Source organism: Drosophila subpulchrella, unplaced genomic scaffold (assembly GCF_014743375.2).
Source record: "Drosophila subpulchrella strain 33 F10 #4 breed RU33 unplaced genomic scaffold, RU_Dsub_v1.1 Primary Assembly Seq354, whole genome shotgun sequence".
NCBI lineage: Eukaryota > Metazoa > Arthropoda > Insecta > Diptera > Drosophilidae > Drosophila > Drosophila subpulchrella.
The window spans coordinates 11,558,212-11,575,639 of NW_023665577.1; the positions used below are offsets into that span (position 1 = coordinate 11,558,212).

At 43.7% G+C, this 17,428-nt stretch overlaps 7 protein-coding genes and 3 non-coding genes across 10 annotated transcripts; 5 read left to right on the top strand and 5 right to left on the bottom strand.

Annotated features, from left to right (window-relative positions):
* The first annotated feature begins 58 nt into the window (after nucleotides 1-58).
* On the top strand, nucleotides 59-3,968 carry LOC119559887 (peroxisomal N(1)-acetyl-spermine/spermidine oxidase). The gene is made up of 5 exons (XM_037873024.1): nucleotides 59-650; nucleotides 1,612-2,017; nucleotides 2,081-2,855; nucleotides 2,917-3,037; nucleotides 3,099-3,968. The coding sequence occupies exons 1-5, from the start codon at nucleotides 381-383 to the stop codon at nucleotides 3,279-3,281; spliced, it is 1,755 nt and encodes a 584-aa protein (XP_037728952.1). The 5' UTR covers nucleotides 59-380; the 3' UTR covers nucleotides 3,282-3,968.
* Nucleotides 3,969-4,380: 412 nt separating this feature from the next.
* On the bottom strand, nucleotides 4,381-4,473 carry Trnay-gua. Its single transcript has 2 exons — nucleotides 4,437-4,473; nucleotides 4,381-4,416 (listed from the first exon to the last, which is right to left on the bottom strand). It is a non-coding gene; the product is annotated as a tRNA-Tyr (tRNA).
* A 333-nt stretch (nucleotides 4,474-4,806) lies between these two features.
* Nucleotides 4,807-4,900, bottom strand: Trnay-gua. Its single transcript has 2 exons — nucleotides 4,864-4,900; nucleotides 4,807-4,842 (listed from the first exon to the last, which is right to left on the bottom strand). It is a non-coding gene; the product is annotated as a tRNA-Tyr (tRNA).
* A 337-nt stretch (nucleotides 4,901-5,237) lies between these two features.
* Nucleotides 5,238-5,331, bottom strand: Trnay-gua. The gene is made up of 2 exons: nucleotides 5,295-5,331; nucleotides 5,238-5,273 (listed from the first exon to the last, which is right to left on the bottom strand). It is a non-coding gene; the product is annotated as a tRNA-Tyr (tRNA).
* A 536-nt stretch (nucleotides 5,332-5,867) lies between these two features.
* LOC119559886 (transketolase-like protein 2) lies at nucleotides 5,868-10,026 on the top strand. The gene is made up of 3 exons (XM_037873023.1): nucleotides 5,868-6,264; nucleotides 8,002-9,600; nucleotides 9,670-10,026. The coding sequence occupies exons 1-3, from the start codon at nucleotides 6,161-6,163 to the stop codon at nucleotides 9,845-9,847; spliced, it is 1,881 nt and encodes a 626-aa protein (XP_037728951.1). The 5' UTR covers nucleotides 5,868-6,160; the 3' UTR covers nucleotides 9,848-10,026.
* Nucleotides 10,027-10,556: 530 nt separating this feature from the next.
* On the top strand, nucleotides 10,557-11,684 carry LOC119560821 (39S ribosomal protein L19, mitochondrial). The gene is made up of 2 exons (XM_037874466.1): nucleotides 10,557-10,699; nucleotides 10,753-11,684. Exons 1-2 carry the CDS (start codon nucleotides 10,636-10,638, stop codon nucleotides 11,616-11,618), a joined length of 930 nt encoding a protein of 309 aa, XP_037730394.1. The 5' UTR covers nucleotides 10,557-10,635; the 3' UTR covers nucleotides 11,619-11,684.
* A 172-nt stretch (nucleotides 11,685-11,856) lies between these two features.
* LOC119560822 (protein unc-50 homolog) lies at nucleotides 11,857-13,306 on the bottom strand. The gene is made up of 3 exons (XM_037874467.1): nucleotides 12,867-13,306; nucleotides 12,141-12,500; nucleotides 11,857-12,085 (listed from the first exon to the last, which is right to left on the bottom strand). Exons 1-3 carry the CDS (start codon nucleotides 13,195-13,197, stop codon nucleotides 11,949-11,951), a joined length of 828 nt encoding a protein of 275 aa, XP_037730395.1. The 5' UTR covers nucleotides 13,198-13,306; the 3' UTR covers nucleotides 11,857-11,948.
* Nucleotides 13,307-13,840: 534 nt separating this feature from the next.
* LOC119560789 (putative transferase CAF17 homolog, mitochondrial) lies at nucleotides 13,841-15,176 on the top strand. The gene is made up of 2 exons (XM_037874417.1): nucleotides 13,841-13,984; nucleotides 14,050-15,176. Exon 2 carries the CDS (start codon nucleotides 14,051-14,053, stop codon nucleotides 15,095-15,097), a length of 1,047 nt encoding a protein of 348 aa, XP_037730345.1. The 5' UTR covers nucleotides 13,841-13,984; nucleotide 14,050; the 3' UTR covers nucleotides 15,098-15,176.
* LOC119560791 (cysteine-rich DPF motif domain-containing protein 1-like) lies at nucleotides 13,861-15,716 on the top strand. Its single transcript, XM_037874420.1, has 2 exons — nucleotides 13,861-13,984; nucleotides 15,214-15,716. Exon 2 carries the CDS (start codon nucleotides 15,216-15,218, stop codon nucleotides 15,678-15,680), a length of 465 nt encoding a protein of 154 aa, XP_037730348.1. The 5' UTR covers nucleotides 13,861-13,984; nucleotides 15,214-15,215; the 3' UTR covers nucleotides 15,681-15,716.
* A 24-nt stretch (nucleotides 15,717-15,740) lies between these two features.
* Nucleotides 15,741-16,938, bottom strand: LOC119560790. Its single transcript, XM_037874418.1, has 3 exons — nucleotides 16,848-16,938; nucleotides 16,761-16,792; nucleotides 15,741-16,694 (listed from the first exon to the last, which is right to left on the bottom strand). The coding sequence occupies exons 1-3, from the start codon at nucleotides 16,903-16,905 to the stop codon at nucleotides 15,984-15,986; spliced, it is 801 nt and encodes a 266-aa protein (XP_037730346.1). The 5' UTR covers nucleotides 16,906-16,938; the 3' UTR covers nucleotides 15,741-15,983.
* Nucleotides 16,939-17,428: the final 490 nt, after the last annotated feature.

Here is a 17,428-nt window from a genome sequence, read left to right on the forward strand (position 1 = left end):
TTTACCTTTCTTTGAATGCATCTGGCAACGCCATAGACAACAGCTGTTGGTTCAGTTTTCACCAAAACTTTCAATAAAAATCCAAGAAGTTGATAGACATTACTATTAAATATGCTAAACATGAAGTAATACTCTTATAAAACAATGAGTGTAGCTAAAAACAGCATATTTAGTCCCCGTTTGAACAGCTGTTGGCTGTTACCTCCCCCAACCGCAAAAGCTGCTGTCAAATAAACGTCAAAACAGTCGCGCGACTCGCCAGGCGAATGAAAAGTGTTAAAAAAAGTGAAATGAGGCTTTAAAGGCATTAAAAAAACATAAATAATTAACCGGGGGAATACAACCAACTCGCATATGTACAGAGAAACCAAAGTGTAGCAATGGGCGACAAGGAGGAGCCCGTAACACCCGCTCCCTCGCCCACGGAGGAGGGAATGGCCAACATGGGGACTGCTGGAGCCGCTGGGGATCAGCCCCAAACTTCGGGGAGCAATACCAACGTAAAGATCGTGATCATTGGAGCCGGAATGGCGGGACTGTCGGCCGCCAATCACCTTCTACAAAACGGCTGCGAGGACTTCATCATTCTGGAGGCACGGGGCCGGGTGGGCGGACGTATAGTGTCCATACCGCTCAGCAATAATCAGAAGGTAGCCATCGTTATATAACCCCCAAGCACCAAGAACCAAAACAAACCGCAATCGAAACCATAGGATAGGATTAAACAACTCCCGATTCGGAAAAACTTTGAGCATGTTGTAACAGATTCTTCGCCCCAGAAGTTGATTATAGATTTTTCCAAGCACTGCGCAGTCGGTCAGCTGTTCTCGCTTTTCATCGGTGCTATTTTTATAAATATTCCTGTTTTGTTCCTCAGTTGCCTAATGTTAGCTTTTTGTGTGTTACATGGCCCCTTTGGGCCCATTAATTTATTTAATTGCACTCAATGTGGCTTTCAGATATTCAAAGTCCCCACATGTCAATGATTTTCTTCTGTTTATTTGCATAGTTTTGACCGGTCTGGCGGTGCCTTATCAAGGAATTTGTTATACAACTTTCTTTGGCAACGTTTTGGGTAGATAAGATAGGGTTTTTCTGAATTAAGACAATGATGACGTATCTAGTGCAATGCCCTAATAAACTCACGGGTTTGCGGGCCCACGATCACGTAGTCTTATATATAGGGCTGAAAAAACCGCCAGTATACATGTTTATAAGGATAGGTATAGGTCCTTAATATCTAAAATATATTTTTAAAGTTCATTGACGACACCCTTTATAAAATAATGCTTTTTAGTAGCATTTATTTCACAATATTTCATTATTTCATAGGCAGTAGCATGACTTAAACTATTTTAGTTAGTCTTTTCGTTAATGATCTAAACATGATTATTACAAAAACTTTCCGCTTTTACGTACTGTCTTTTGCATTTTAAATTCACTTTCTACGCCCCCTAAATAAAATGATCTAGGTCAGTTCTTATCTGTTTATCACCGGCAAGTTGAACGCCATTTATCTATTTTTAAACAAAAAGCTTTAGTCAGTCACTAGTCCTAGAACACCAATTTACCACTGGAACACTCTCAAATTATCTCACTTTTATTACGCAGATTGAACTGGGCGCCAACTGGATACACGGCGTCCTGGGCAACCCCATCTTCGAGCTGGCCGTGCAGCATGGTCTAGTCAGCGTGGTAAACGTACCAAAACCGCACAAGGTGGTGGCCACCACGGAGGACGGGCACCAGGTGCCATTCAGCATACTGCAGGAGATCTACGAAGCGTACGTCTGTTTCTTGAGGCGCTGCGATGAGTATTTCCTGTGTCAGTACAGCCCGCCGCCGGATATTCACAGTGTGGGCGAGCACATTAACTACGAGATCGAGATCTACCTGAGTGGCGTGCAGGATCCTAAGGAGAAGCGCCTGAAGCAGTCCATCTTCAACTGCTTGCTGAAGCGAGAGACCTGCATTACGGGCTGCAATAACATGAACGAGGTGGATCTCCTCGAACTAGGTGAGTGCCTGGAATATTGGAAAACATATGCAAACTGAAACATAAATGTATTCTCCCGTTTAGGCAGTTATACGGAGCTACAGGGTGGCAACATAGTGCTGCCGTCTGGTTACAGCTCCATCCTGCGACCGCTGGGTGCCCAGATACCCAAGCAGTCCATCCTGACCAAATGTCCAGTGAAGAAAATTCACTGGAAGCGAAAAAAGACCTTTACCGGACTGGAGACGGTTGATGAGAACTCAGAGGACGAGCACTCGGACGACTCGGAGCGAACAGTGACGGAAGTGCCCACGGGGGGACTTCGTGGCGGCTCCGTGGAGTCAAACTCCAGCGGCAATTGTGATTCTCCTGCAGGACATGTTCGCGTAGATTGCGAGGACGGTCGAGTGTTTCATGCTGCCCATGTGATATGCACCATACCACTGGGCGTGCTAAAAAACAACCATCGAACTCTCTTCGATCCTGTGCTGCCGCAGTTCAAACAGGAGTCCATCGAGAATCTCATGTTCGGCACCGTTGACAAGATCTTCTTGGAGTACGAACGGCCATTCCTTAGTGCCGATATATCAGAGATTATGCTGCTTTGGGATGACGATAAGCGGGATATGAACAGCACCGAAGAGGAGCTGGCCAGCGAAGCGTATCTGAGCAAGAATTGGTTCAAGAAAATATACTCATTTGCCAAGATGACGGACACACTGCTGCTGGGCTGGGTTTCGGGTCGAGAGGCGGAGTTCATGGAGACACTGCCCCACGAGGCGGTGGCGGAAAAATGCACGGAAATACTGAGAAATTTTCTTCAGGATCCCTATGTGCCCAAACCGAAGCGATGTGTGTGGTATGGCAAAGGCAAATAATTTAGTTTGATGTTTTTATATTAACCAAAATTCCCTTTGCAGCACTAGCTGGAAGTCGCAGGACTTTACCGGCGGAGCTTACACCTCGATACCCGTAGGGGCCACTCAGGAGGACATCGAAAACCTTGCCCAGCCCCTATACGCCACGCCTCAGGCCATGAAGGTTGTTTCTATAAGCTATTTTTATTTTGTAAATCTAAACTAATTTTATTGTATCTCATTAGCCCGCCATAGTCTTTGCCGGAGAGCACACCCATTCCAGTTTCTACTCTACTGTACACGGCGCCTATCTAAGCGGACGGACGGCAGCGCAGCATTTGCTGGCCAGCGAGGAGCCAGACGAGATCATCATGGAGTCGGAAGGCAGCGATCTGAGCGCCTGGATACAGGGCATCGCCCTGGACTGAGTCTAAGCAAATCAACGATCACTCATCGATTTTGTATTATAATTTATTATCGTTTTTCGTACACTCTCTTCAACGCTTTTTAGCTAGTGATATTTCTTTTTTTCGATTGTAATTTATTTTGCTAACGTCGTAAAACGATTTAACTATTTTTCGTACATCCCTTGTGAGCATTTGTTTTATTTTGTTGATGCAATTATTTTGTAATTTATTTGGAACCCGCTTGTACAATACTATAAATAAAAGTAACGATTTAGCTGAGCTGATCAATGTGCTGCCAACACTAACAGATCGTGCACTCGCAGCAGCTTTCAATGTACTTGGACAAAATGTGTGCACAAAACATAATGTTGTTTAGACCTAATTACCGATTAGCAAACATAAGTACATAAATACAAACATAATGCCTATTTTTATAAATTCGTATTTAATGTAGAAAACTTTGCAACGAGTTGGAAATGAGACGGTCGGAGGCTGAGTGCAACAAATGTATATTTAAAAGTAACTATTGTTAACGTTGACTATTTTGCTAACTAATTTATGCATTGGTTGAATCTTTAAGACGGGAAAGCGAGAGTTGATAGTCATAAGACCGTTTTAACTATTGGATCTGCATATTTACTTGTGACAAAAATATATCGACTTGTACGCATAAATAAATAAAAGAAGACGCTAAATTATTAAATAAAATTTGTAATCTATTACTTAACTTATATATTAAAATTGTAATTTAATAAGTAAATGGAAGCTTGATATTATAATGGTAGAAAAACATATTTTTGGTTCATCGCAAAGAAAAAGGAAAAAATATCAAGTAGGGCTTTAGGTTTCAGTCCAAAAAATGTACATTTCAAAGTATCTCTTTAAATATTTGGAATAACTTTCGATTCAGGCATTCAAATTTCTTGTTATACAAAAAAACGAGTTATACTGGGAGGCGGCAATTCTTCATAAGCGAAAAAGGTAATGTAAAATTAAGTTAACCGAACGATCCTCAAAACAAGAAACAGATGTAAACATTTTACGAAATTCTTGTACTAGAACTTCTTGTTATTAGCACCGACATCCTTACTTGTATGAAATGAAAAAAAAAAACAAAAAATCCTTCGAGCCGGATTTGAACCAGCGACCTATGGATTTCTATTGCATGTCTTCCAACTACAGTCCACCGCTCTACCAACTGAGCTATCGAAGGGGGTGTGCTGAGGTGCATGTTTTTCCCCGGGTATCCATATAATCGCGAGCGTTCGGTAGACTTTGTTTGGTAAATAGTCAACTTAATTTAATATTCAGATTGTTAATCCATCTATTGGGGCCTCGGATATTTTATGACCATCTGCTTCTTTAGTATTTTCCTTTTGATTGTTGGTGGTTTTTAAATAACAATCGCCAGACGGAGTCGTTATAAACGACTAGTCTATTTTCTGTATCAAGTGCTTAAATTCATATAATTATAATTTTTTTAATGCGGGTTTTCAAACCAATTGGCATCTCTTAAAAAAAAAACAATAAAAAATAAAGCAAAAAATCCTTCGAGCCGGATTTGAACCAGCGACCTATGGATTTCTATTGCATTTTGAACCAACTACAGTCCACCGCTCTACCAACTGAGCTATCGAAGGTTGAAATTACGGGCGGCCAATGTGAGTTTTGTGCATGCGCACAAACGAGAAGTTTGATTTCTGTTTGTTAATTTTATTTAATTATCCAGGTCAAAAGAAATGGTCAATTTTGTTCGTTTGCACTTACGGACTTTTAAAAGGTGCACGTTTAAAATAACTTTATAAATTTACTGTTGAACTGTTATTATTTTGAGCTGGTATTATAATATGTTTTAATTACATTTCATTCCAATTTTCACGGTTCATCAGTTTTGCAGTTATATATTGAGCATTTTCAAAATTGCAGTCCTGTGATTAAAAAATAATAAAATAAAATAAAAAAGATTACATCTTCCGATCCTTCGAGCCGGATTTGAACCAGCGACCTATGGATTTCTATTGCGTGTTCTTCCAACTACAGTCCACCGCTCTACCAACTGAGCTATCGAAGGTTGAATTCGTTGGCGGCAAATTCGCCTTATGTTCACGAGAGAGGAGGGGAAAGTAACGAAAAGAGAGCCGTTCTCTTGTTAAACTGCTGCATGACATACAAATGCGCTCAAAATAATAGGTCTTGCTATAAAATGGGGTATTTCCAATAGTAGTATTTTAAATTTCAAAAGGTTTTTTCCATACTATGAATATAATTTGTAAATGGTACAAAATAAATTGTATAACAAGCAATTTGATCACCTTTACATTTGTTCCTTACATTCTTACATATTCCACACTAAGCGTTTCAAAGACTGTATTTTCTTCACTCATCTGTTTTTAGAAAATAAACGTATCAGTTTATTATTTAAATTGGAGGAATCGGAAGATTCATACTTTAGAAACAACATAAAAACTATCTTATCTTGCATTGATCATGACTAGTTACCTTCCCGCCGCTGTGTCCAGACTAGAGGGTGCGACCCGAACTGATGTCTATATATATCCATCTCGTTCCAGCCCCGACGAGTGAAGCGTGAGCAGAGCATTGGACTCCAGCTAGCGGTGACTTTGCGAGTGCGAGTTCGCTCCCAAGATTGAGCCCCACCAGCGTAAAAGCGACCGCGGCGCCGGCGACGAGAGTAGTTCGTTCCCAGAAGCCGGCTGCAGCGGTCCGTTGACAACTTCGATTCCAGCTCCTCCACCACGTCGATACTCTTGTCTGTCTTTTGCAAACATAGAGGCGTCACCCTTTGGCTAACGAATCCGAAACTCTCAAGAGTCGTTGTTGTGCAACCTACTATCAAAAACCGCATTCGTACGGATCCATTTCACACCAATATCCGCAAGATGTCGTACCACAAGCCCGAGGCCAAAACCGTCCAGGATTTGAAAGATCTGGCCCACAAGCTGCGAATTCACTCCATCAACGCCACCCAGGCCTCCAAATCGGGGTAAGCTAACGCATAAATGGAAACCCATTAGTAAATCAAAGTGTGCATATATTTGTGAGCAGCGAATTTCAAAAGTTGTGCACCTTGCACTTGTTGCTTCAAAGGTGACCCCTCTATTCCAGGGGCGGTTGTAGAAAAGGTTTACAAAGGGGATTATGTATTTGTTTTGCCAAATTTAATTTAAGTTATATAACTCTCCACTTTCACATGAAAGTTTTAAAGACCGGTTTTATTTTAAACACCCCCCTTAGCCACCCCTGACTTTCTGTTGCCAAGCCACGTGTTTTCCTGTGACTTTAGTGAATTTGCGAATTTTGTCGCTCTGTTTGCGTACTCACTGATAAGCCACATTCACCTTAATTTCTAGGCTAATGTTATTTTGACCTTCGACAACCTTGAAAAATTAAGCTTTTTCTGTTACTGCTTTTTAAATTCTGTTTTGTTTTTGTGCGTGGCTTTCAAAAAGCCGACGCCGCCAATACCCACATATGTACATATGTACCTACACATGGCGTGACATACAAAAATACAAAGAGCGGCGTTTGATATATGAAAGTCTGTATATAAAAGTGTTGGAAAGCACAGCTTGTGACGGGAATGAAAGGGATGGGAATATTAATGGAATGATCCCCTGCACTCGAGATTTACGACCTTATAGCTTTCAATGTAATTATATCTCGGATAGACGCGACCAAAGTATTACTGCAACAGTAAATAAAAAATAGAGTATGCTGATAAGGAAAACACTTTTATCGCCTCCATTAGTTTTTCCGTGTTTTTTTTTTAACGGTTTCAGATAAGATCTGCTCTATATGCTCTAAATGTGACCTCTGCCGGCGAGATAAGCCGGGTTTGGTTACTCACTGGCAACGATATGACCGATTAGAGGTGACCAGCTCAAGTGTGTTCCCCGCATGATAATCGAAAATCACTGAAAATTGATAAAATAGTCGAGCCGGGTCATTTCTGACACTCCGTATCACCTTCATTAGTTCTTGATATGGCTGGAGGAAATGGGGACGCACTTGGGAACTATCTGGAAACACGTGCGTCCACGCAGATCAGCATGCAACCCCATCGTGAAACCCACCCTAGAATTTGGGTTTTTTTTTGGGGATCAGGGAAGTTCAAGGTCTTGAAACCGGTGAGGAATTGCGATGAATATATTCTAGCACTTGTACATACAGGAAAATCACACCATATATGTCATGTTGTTTACGCGATATGGTTTATTTATATGTCTGGGGGTAAGACGAGCCCCCCTTTTTGCCTAGGGTTGCTTGTTTATGCGGTTGGAGTTGTGCCAGATTTGCAATTCTCTTTTGGAATTTATCTTATTTGTTGGAACACGATAGCATGGGAACTCAGAGTTCTGCAAATTGGAGATAATACTATTTATTTATACATTGAAATTGGATACTCTTGATATTGAGACTTTACAGAAATCTTAAACCTTCGGTTTATTTCAAGACATTTATAAAAAGAATCAGTAATGATTAAAGCTTTTAACAATATTAACGAAATAGATTCAGTTAATCTTAACATATAACAAAAAGTTTAAGCAACAAAGTTTTATTTTTTGCTAAATTTTTCTACACATACTTTCCTTTTCCACCTCGGCCTTTATAACGAAGGTCGACTTCTACTCCGGTTCAATAAACACCTGCCTCAACCTCAATAAAGTACACAAAGTCTGTTCTACAATCTAATATTTTGCTTCTTTTTCATTCGTTATAGCCATCCCACATCATGTGCCTCGATCGCCGAGATCATGTCCGTGCTGTTCTTCCAGCAGTTGCGTCTGAACTTGAAGCACCCTCGCGATCCCTCCAGCGATCGTTTCATCCTGTCCAAGGGACATGCTGCTCCCATCCTTTACGCCGCATGGGCTGAGGCTGGCCTCTTCCCCATCGAGGATCTGAACAACCTGCGTAAGATCGACAGCGATCTCGAGGGTCACCCCACGCCCCGTCTGAACTTCATCGATGTGGGCACCGGATCCCTGGGACAGGGAGTCGCCGTCGGCGCCGGAATGGCCTATGTTGGCAAGAACTTCGACAAGGCCGACTACCGCACCTACGTGGTCGTGGGTGATGGCGAGTCCGCCGAGGGATCCATCTGGGAGTCGCTGCACTTTGCCGGTCACTACAAACTTGACAACCTTTGCGTGATCTTCGATGTGAACCGTCTGGGTCAGTCGGAGGCCACCTCCCTGCAGCACAAACTGGATGTGTACCGCGATCGTCTGGAGGCCTTCGGCTTCAACGCCGTGGTCGTCGATGGACACGATGTCGAGGAGCTGACCAAGGCCTTCCATTGCGCTGCCATCACCAAGAGCAAGCCCACCGCCATCATCGCCAAGACCTTCAAGGGCAAGGACTTCCCCAACATCGAGGATTTGGACAACTGGCACGGCAAGCCGCTGGGCGACAAGGCCGCCGAGGTGATCAAGCATTTGGAGGGTCTGATTGTCAACAAGAGCGTCAAGCTGGCTCCCAAGCCTGTGTCCAAGACGGGCGCCGCTCCCGAGGTGGACATCAGCAATATTAAGCTGAACACGCCGCCAGCCTACAAGCTGGGCGATTCCATTGCCACCCGTCTGGCCTACGGCACGGCTTTGGCCAAGATCGGACAGAACAACGTGCGCGTGGTTGCCCTGGATGGCGATACCAAGAACTCCACTTTCTCCGACAAGCTAAAGAACCTCGACCCGGAGCGCTACATCGAGTGCTTCATCGCTGAGCAGAATCTGGTGGGCGTGGCCGTTGGAGCCGCCTGCCGTCGCCGTACCGTGGCCTTTGTGTCCACCTTTGCCACCTTCTTCACCCGTGCCTTCGATCAGATCCGCATGGGCGCCATCTCGCAGACCAACGTGAACTTTGTGGGCTCCCACTGCGGCTGCAGCATCGGTGAGGATGGCCCCTCCCAGATGGGTCTGGAAGACGTTGCCATGTTCCGTACCATTCCGGGCAGCACCATCTTCTATCCCTCGGACGCGGTGAGCACGGAGCGTGCCGTGGAACTGGCCGCCAACACCAAGGGCGTCTGCTTCATCCGGACGTCGCGTCCCAACACCTGCGTGATCTACGACAACGAGGAACCCTTCGCCATCGGCAAGGGCAAGGTTGTGCGCCAGAAGAGCTCCGACGAGGTGCTTCTGATCGGAGCTGGAATCACTTTGTACGAGTGCCTGGCTGCCGCCGATCAGCTGGAGAAGAAGTGCATCACCGTCCGTGTGATCGATCCCTTCACCGTGAAGCCATTGGATGCCGAGCTGATTATTGAGCACGGCAAGCAGTGCGGAGGACGTGTGGTCGTTGTGGAGGATCACTACCAGTGAGTTTTATCTAGAATCTTTTTAGGACACTCCTTTGCTAACTAGATTCTTTTCTTTATCCCCTTCAGGCAAGGTGGTCTGGGTGAGGCTGTGCTGAGCGCCCTGGCTGGCGAGCGCAACTTTGTGGTCAAGCACCTGTTCGTGCCCACCGTGCCACGCTCGGGTCCTCCTACCGTCCTCATCGACATGTTCGGCATCTCTGCCCGCCACGTCGTCAACGCCGTCAACGAAATCCTCAAGGATTAGGAATCGAGACTCATAAAGTCATCACCCGGCTACATCCATTTACCGCCTACAGGAATTCCCCCAGTTACTATTGACCCTTACCCCCATCATTCTCCTCTAAGATGGTTGATATACTTTAAAAGATTTGCACTGTAACATCAGGAAAATAAATTATCTTTGATAAAAGTATTTCAACAGAAGATATTTTTGTAGACATTTTCTTATTGGGGGAAAACTGATCTTATGTATGTTTATTAAACTTTAAGGTAAACTTTTTATGTAAATAAAAATTGAAATGGTTTAAGTAAACTTTACATGGATTTTACTATTACTTAGGATATTTAATAATTTAATTGTTGATATTCCACATATTACTTTTATTGAGTGGGTCGTTATTTCCTATTGATTTCTAGTGTTTTCTTTTACTAGGCAGGCAATTGACGAAATATTCATACAAATAAAAGCGTTATCAAATGGAAATAATTTATACAAGAATTATGCAATCAAGTAGTAAATTGAGGATAAGGCCTTTTCCCATTCGAAAAACAACAAAGAGCTTATGAATGTTTAATAAATGTGTGAACTCTTTTACTCTTTTTGCCATAAGCTTATGGTTATGAATATAAACATATTTAAAAGTCAGTTACTTTTTTTAATGTAAAATCAAACAAGTTGGCAGTCTCTGCTCTGATCCGTTCGCGGAATATATCGATAACTCTGCTATCGTCATCTCTGGCAGCAGCTGATTATCGTGCGGCATGATTATCTAAACATTTATTTGTTTCAGCGACTTGGTAAAACTATTAAAAATGAACTTAAGTACCAGAGTTTTGCTAAGCAGAGTGGTGCAGCAGGGCGCCTACAAGCGGATTGGTAAGTATCCACATTTTCCCCAACGGCACACATTCAGGAAACTTATTTTTCAGTCACATACTCCACGAAAACGGCGGAACATGCTGTTGAAAATCAGGAGGAACAAAAAAAAGAGGCTCCGGCTGCCCCGCCAACACCACCATCTCCTCCTGTGATCCGCAAGCCCATTATTCCGGCCAACTATCGGTTTGTTTACCCGGAATTCCTGCCCGATCCCAAGGTGGAGTGGCGCAACCCCATCCGCGAGAAACTGGAGCGCCTGGACATGCTGGACCGGCGCAAACAGATCGATCTGCCCGAGTTCTATGTCGGCTCCGTGCTGGCAGTGACCAGTTCCGATCCCCATGCCGCCGGCAAGACCAGTCGCTTCGTGGGTATCTGCATCAACAGGGATCGCTGTGGACTGCGTGCCCGCTTCATCCTGCGCAACGTGATCGATCACCAGGGCATGGAGGTGGTCTACGAGCTGTACGATCCCACCATCCAAAAGGTGGAGGTTCTGCGGCTGGAGAAGCGTCTGGATGACAGTCTGTTCTACCTGCGTGACGCTCTGCCGGAGTACAGCACTTTCGATGAGAACATGGAGGCGGAACCGCTGGAGGAGGGGGCTCCGGTGCCCGTGAATGACATCAAGGTGGTGCTGCGACCACGTCCTTGGCTGGAGCGTTGGGAGCGCCAGAATCTGCGCGGCGTGGCCAACATCGATGAGTATCTGAAGGACAAGCATCGCCTGTCGGCGGCCAAGGTGCAGAAACCATGGGAAAAGTACGACATGATGAAGGATTACCGCAGCTCGATTCCCGAGGAGGAGCAGACAGAGATCTTCGCCGAGGTGCACACGGAACTGCACACCCTGGAGCTGCAGCGCAAGCGCAACAAGCGAAAGCGCACCTTCGTCAAGCCCAAGCAGCTGGCGTAAATGCATTTGTTGTCCATTTTGTAGATTAATAAACTCGGAACATGTTGAAGTACATGGTTAAAGCCAGCTAAGAATTTTAATTTACAGTCGCTCTTCAATTTCACAAAAATTACTAAAACTAAATACTTCTATTAATGGCTTCAGGGTTTAAATTATAAAATGACAGTCAATAACTATATTGAAAAGAATCATTCTTCTTCATTTGAAAACTATGAAAGAGCACTTCTTACACCTTCGATTTGGATAACGCTAAATTAATTAGTTTATTAGTCATAAATGTATAGTGCTTAGCAGCTAAACGCGAAATAATTTACAACGCACGTTACATGATTAATATACGCGATACTTGTAGAAGTTGACGAAGGATATCGTGGCGTTCCAGCCAATAATTGTGACAACCAGAAACAGAAGGAAGATGATGGGCAGGGCGATGAGTATGATGCGGGTGTTCTTTAGATGGGGAATGCCTGCAACATGGAAATCGTATTATTAGAGAAAATGGCAATGCCTAATATAACTCACAATTGTATCCCAGAAAGGTGATGTACACATAGTAGCCCATGGCCAGCAGCCAGAATGTGTTGCCCAAGAATCGGGAGATGAACCACGTCTGGCTGATCAGCCAGTTGTAGAAGAACAGCTGGATGAAGTGCAGCAGCATCAGGGGTGGAAAGAAGGCGTTCAGATGCACATCGAAGGCATAGCCCCACTCAATGTCCGGCTCCAGACTGTTCGTGCGCAGATACCGATTCGTCACCGCCCAGAAAAAGGAGGCAATTATGATGCCCACGAAAATGCAGTCCACGAACACCACGTAGAAGATGAAGGAGATGCTCTGCCAGAAGGACAGTCCCAGTACGTAGGCAAAACCCAGCGAGGTGACTGTGGAAAGGTATTGAAGTTATTATTAAGTATATTTTAAGCTTGATAATGTGGCCAGCAACCTTAAAAATATGTTTTGAAGAAACGGATAGTCATTCTTTTGCTTAATACGGTTAGGTTCTATCCTTAAAGTACTCAATATTTGATTTAAAGCTTATGAATTAATATATGTGTGAAGTGTAAAGAGAAGAAAATGAGGATTGCTGTTTAAGAGCAATATTATTGGCAACTGGTGAAATAATTTGGTTTTGCTCGTTAAGATAGAACTATTGACTGATTTGTTGTTCTTAGATAAGGTGAAATATGGAACTCCATCAGATGTAAAGATGCTTTCCCTCCCCGTGGGTGGTTGGGCGTAGAACTCACCACATAGACAGACCACCAGGAGCACCAGGAACGCCGGATCGTCGCGGGCGAACTGTGACTTGGTCTGCTTGCGGTAGTTGAAGTTCCGGTACACCTTCTGGGGCGCCACGAAGAGGTAGAGCATCTGCCACAGGGCAAACTCGAAGTCCATCTGATTGAACTTGAGCAGACGTCGCAGGTATTTGTAGCTCTTGGTGGTCGCCGAGAGGCAGTCCCTCCGGTGGTTGGCGGGCGGCGGGAGTGGCGAGTGGAGCCGCGAGGCGCTCGAGTAGCCGGATACCACCGACGGCGTCGGCGATTGCGTATACTTAACGTGGCTGTATTGACTCATTTTGTTTTGTTTAAAACTAATTTCTTGTGTTTCCAGCAGAGTGGCTGCGCCCACTGCGCATCGAAATACCGATTTTTCGTGTAGAATTGGCTAAAATAGGCCAGGCGAAACAAGATGATGTGGTGTCACGATAGAAAACAGCTGATTAGAGATGGAACCGTGACGGAATCTATCTGAAAATAAGTGAAGTGAGTTGAAATGTTAAAAAATTAAACTACAAACAAAACCGGGTATGGACTAAATTTAAAAATTTCTTGATTTTACAATTCTATTTTTGTTAATAAAATTGTTTTCTATACTTTTATAAATTGAATGTTCAAAGGGATATATTTTTGGTGGTGACTTTATAAGTAAAAAGTCAAAACTTTAATATTAAAAAATAAATAAGTCAAAACTTTTATATTTATACAATAAATTTTCAATTTGAAGATTTTTAAAAATGGGAATATCAATTGTATTACAAAAAGTTTAAATTTGGTTTATTTTTTAAATGTGTGTTCCAATTTATTGATCTTAAAAATCAGAATAAAATTGGTTACAATTATAATTTATAACAATCTTTGTGATACTCTATAGTTTTATTAGTTTCAAGTTTTGAAGTTATTGTGCATCCGCAACCGTGTCACGTTTAAAAACCCCATCAAGCGCTCATCTCTAACGAACTGTCAAGTCCCGATATTATGAGCCGGGTGCCAAAAAGTCAGTTCCTCGCCTGACTTTGTTTTGTGTACAAAATTTAAGTTTCCGCTGCTAGATAAAATAAATTGAGTAATATTTACTACACAAGGTAAGAGCGATTTCCTTTGGCACTCCGAATACCAATTGCCGGCATCCGATGCCTCCGTTTTGCAGCATGAATAGGTGGTCAAATCCGCGGTTCCTGCTCGCGGCGCGGCAGCACATACGTAATCTCCACGAGCTGCGGATTCCCTATGCCCGGCCGATGGGCATCGGTCAGCGGAACTTCACACTCGAGCCGCTGGCCAACCGGGAGCTCATCCGCATCCACGGGGCCGAGGTGGTGCCTTTCCTGCAGGGTCTGGCGACCAACGATGTGGCGAAAATTCAGTCGAATGGAGGTCCTGCCTCCCAGTACGCCCACTTTCTCAACAAATCCGGTCGGGTCCTGTACGACACCATCCTTTACCGCACCAACAATCCGGACACCATCCTGGTGGAGTGCGATCGCGAGGCTTCCTCGGACTTCCGGCGCCATCTGCGCACCTACCGTGTTCGCCGGCGCATCGAAGTAGACAGTGTGGATGATGAGTACACCACTTGGGTGATGTTTAACTTCCAGGACGCCTCAGAGGCTGTGCCCAATCCGCATCCAGATCTGTTTGTATCGCCCGATCCAAGGCTGCCCGCCCTGGGCACTCGCATCCTGGCGCCCACCGACATGGACTGGGCCAAGCTGACCAAGAATTTCGCCGACTTTGGCATCGCCACAGCTGCCACCCCGGGCAACAACTACCAGTTGCTGCGCTATAAGCAAGGAGTGGGCGAGGGCAGCTCAGAACTGCCGCCGGGCAAGTGCTTTCCCCTCGAGGCCAATGCGGATTACCTGCACGGCGTTAGCTTCCACAAGGGCTGCTATGTGGGCCAAGAGCTGACCGCCCGCGTCCATCATTCGGGTGTGATCCGCAAGCGTTATATGCCCATCCGGCTGACGGCCCCAATCGAGGCGGGCTCCAGTCAGGAAGTAACCTCCGTGGCCGGCGCGAAACTGGGCCGCGTCTTTGGATCTGCCCACAATCATGGTGTGGCTCTGCTGCGCATCGAGAAGGTTCTAAACGGTCGTCCGGAGCTGATGATCGATGGGGAGCGCTGCTTTGTCGAACGGCCGGAATGGTGGCCGGAGGATCTGCCCGGAAAGCGCCGCCAGGCGTTCGCTGAATGACCCACAAGCTAATTTGAACCACAATTTGTTATTTTACCATTGTTATTAGTGTAGTAAACGTAACCTAGTCATCGTCAAAGTTTGCCCAGTTCCTTGTTTCTCTGTTGGTATTGCAGAAATGGAGGCCGATGACGACTTCGTCCTGGACAACGAGGCAGCTGAGATTCAACGATTAGAGCTGCCAGAGGAGGAAAAGAAGCCCACAGATCCCGAGGAAGAGGATGAACGCATAGCACGCATTGAGTTTCTTTGCTCTGGCTGTGAAATGCAGGAGATGGTTCACTATTTTGGAAGGAAACCGCCTTTCTCCCTGGGAATCAAGTATCCGGAGGATAACTACGTGATGCGGGATCCCTTCCAGCCACCTCCACCTCGTTGGCAGACAAAGGCAGAATACTATATCTCACTGGGGGCCAACTGCTCCATCTGTTCCAAGACAGTGTGCAAGGATCCTGGTTGCAGTTTTTACTACACAGCCACGTTTTGCTTGCCATGCGGTCAGGACGAGCTCAAAAACTGGCCAGTGGAAGCCCAAGCCCGGATTCGAAAGCAACTGTCAGCCAGTCAAGGCAATAAAAAATAGATTCGACTTTAAGATTTTGTATAAAAACAACATACTTTAAAAACTGTATGTTTCTAAAATGGTATTGCATCATTTAATTTAACTTTATAGACTAAGCGGTACTTTTTTTTGTTTCTAAAGCAATTGTGTTCTTGGCAACAAAAATAAATTTAGATAAATACAAACTTTAATATGTAAAGTAAAAGTAATATTGTTACCTTTGATTTTAGAGACAAGATTGTACATAGTTTGTGGCGACTAGGATTGTGTGTTTTTCCTGAATGGTTTTGAACATTGCTTGAGCTAGTTTCCTATTTAAGCTTATTAGGTCAGATTTGCAAGCTGAATGTGTTTCAGTTCCAATGCGTTTTTAAATTTTCCAATTCTACTTGCCAAGGCCTTATCCAGTTTGTCACGGTTGTCGTCATATGCCAGAAACGCGTCCACTGCCTCTCTTTTTTTATGTTTGCTTTCCTTATTGGTGGCCATGAACACTTTCCATATTTGTCCGTCGAACTCTACATATTTTTTTTTCCCCCAAGGACGCTTCTTATATTTTTGCAAAATATCATGAAGCTCTTGATCATAATTCCTGGGTTTCGGAGTTGGAGTTGGGGGAACGAAAATCTTTTCTAGTTCAACGTTTTCACACTCTGGACTGGGATCATGTAATATTTCCATTTTCATTAAGTTCGATTTAGTGAAGCTCGCCTTCAGTTCGATTAATTGATTTGAAAAAAACGTTCGACACTTTGGTAAAAGATTTTTAAACTTAAGAAGTCTCTCGGCAACTTGTTTCTTTTTAAACATTTCTCTTTCAAGTTCTAATCTAATTTGATTGTAAACTGTAAAATCTGTGTAAATATCAATTTTAGTACCTAGGTCATAAATGGATAAGTTTAGGGCAGATAAAACATTTCGGAAATACTTCTCGAATTCCTTATTGTTTGCTGTGTTAAGGGGTCTATTATGGTACGTCGAATTAATCTCCCTTAGTAAGTCTCTAAACCTTGCATCGGTCTTTTGCAGGGAATCCTTTGTAAAAATAAAGTTTGTATAATCTCATGTGAGTTTACAAGATACATAAACTCAAAACCTTACCGTTTCTGTAGATGCTTTGTGTCTTTTTCCACCTAAATGGGGTATAACTTTGATTGGTTATTACTAAAGTTAAGGACACCTACTCACCCACTTTCAGGAGACCTGCTAGAAGGATAATTACAATAGGTAATGCGGTAGTCCTCATTAGACCACCAATGTTGAACCTCTACCGATAACTGGTTTTGCCTGACTGAATTTAAAATAAATGGTGCAACTCATAATTTAAAATTACACCATTCATTAGTTTCGGTGGGTTATAACTTATAGTGATGGTATATAAGATCAAATAAGATAGTTACGAAATTCTGTTAGCATCAGTAATATTTTATGGAATATACAAATAAAATATATAATATGATCTATGTGACCATATATATATATATTTATTTATTTTTAAGGAATATTAACAACATTTGTGGTAAGCATTAAGTTTAACTGTGCGGTGGACAAACGGGAACATACAGATATCAGCGATAATTTAAAGCATTACATGTGTAAGATATCAGACTAGCGCCTAAGGACGGACCTTTGATCAGAGCAAAACACGCGTTAAACTCCCACAATTGCAGGGTAGTTCAATGGAACCCGACAGTTTCAGCTGCCTGTCCCACAATTAAGGCATCATTCAGGTTATTTCCTTGCAAACCAAACCCCTAGTCGATGATCAA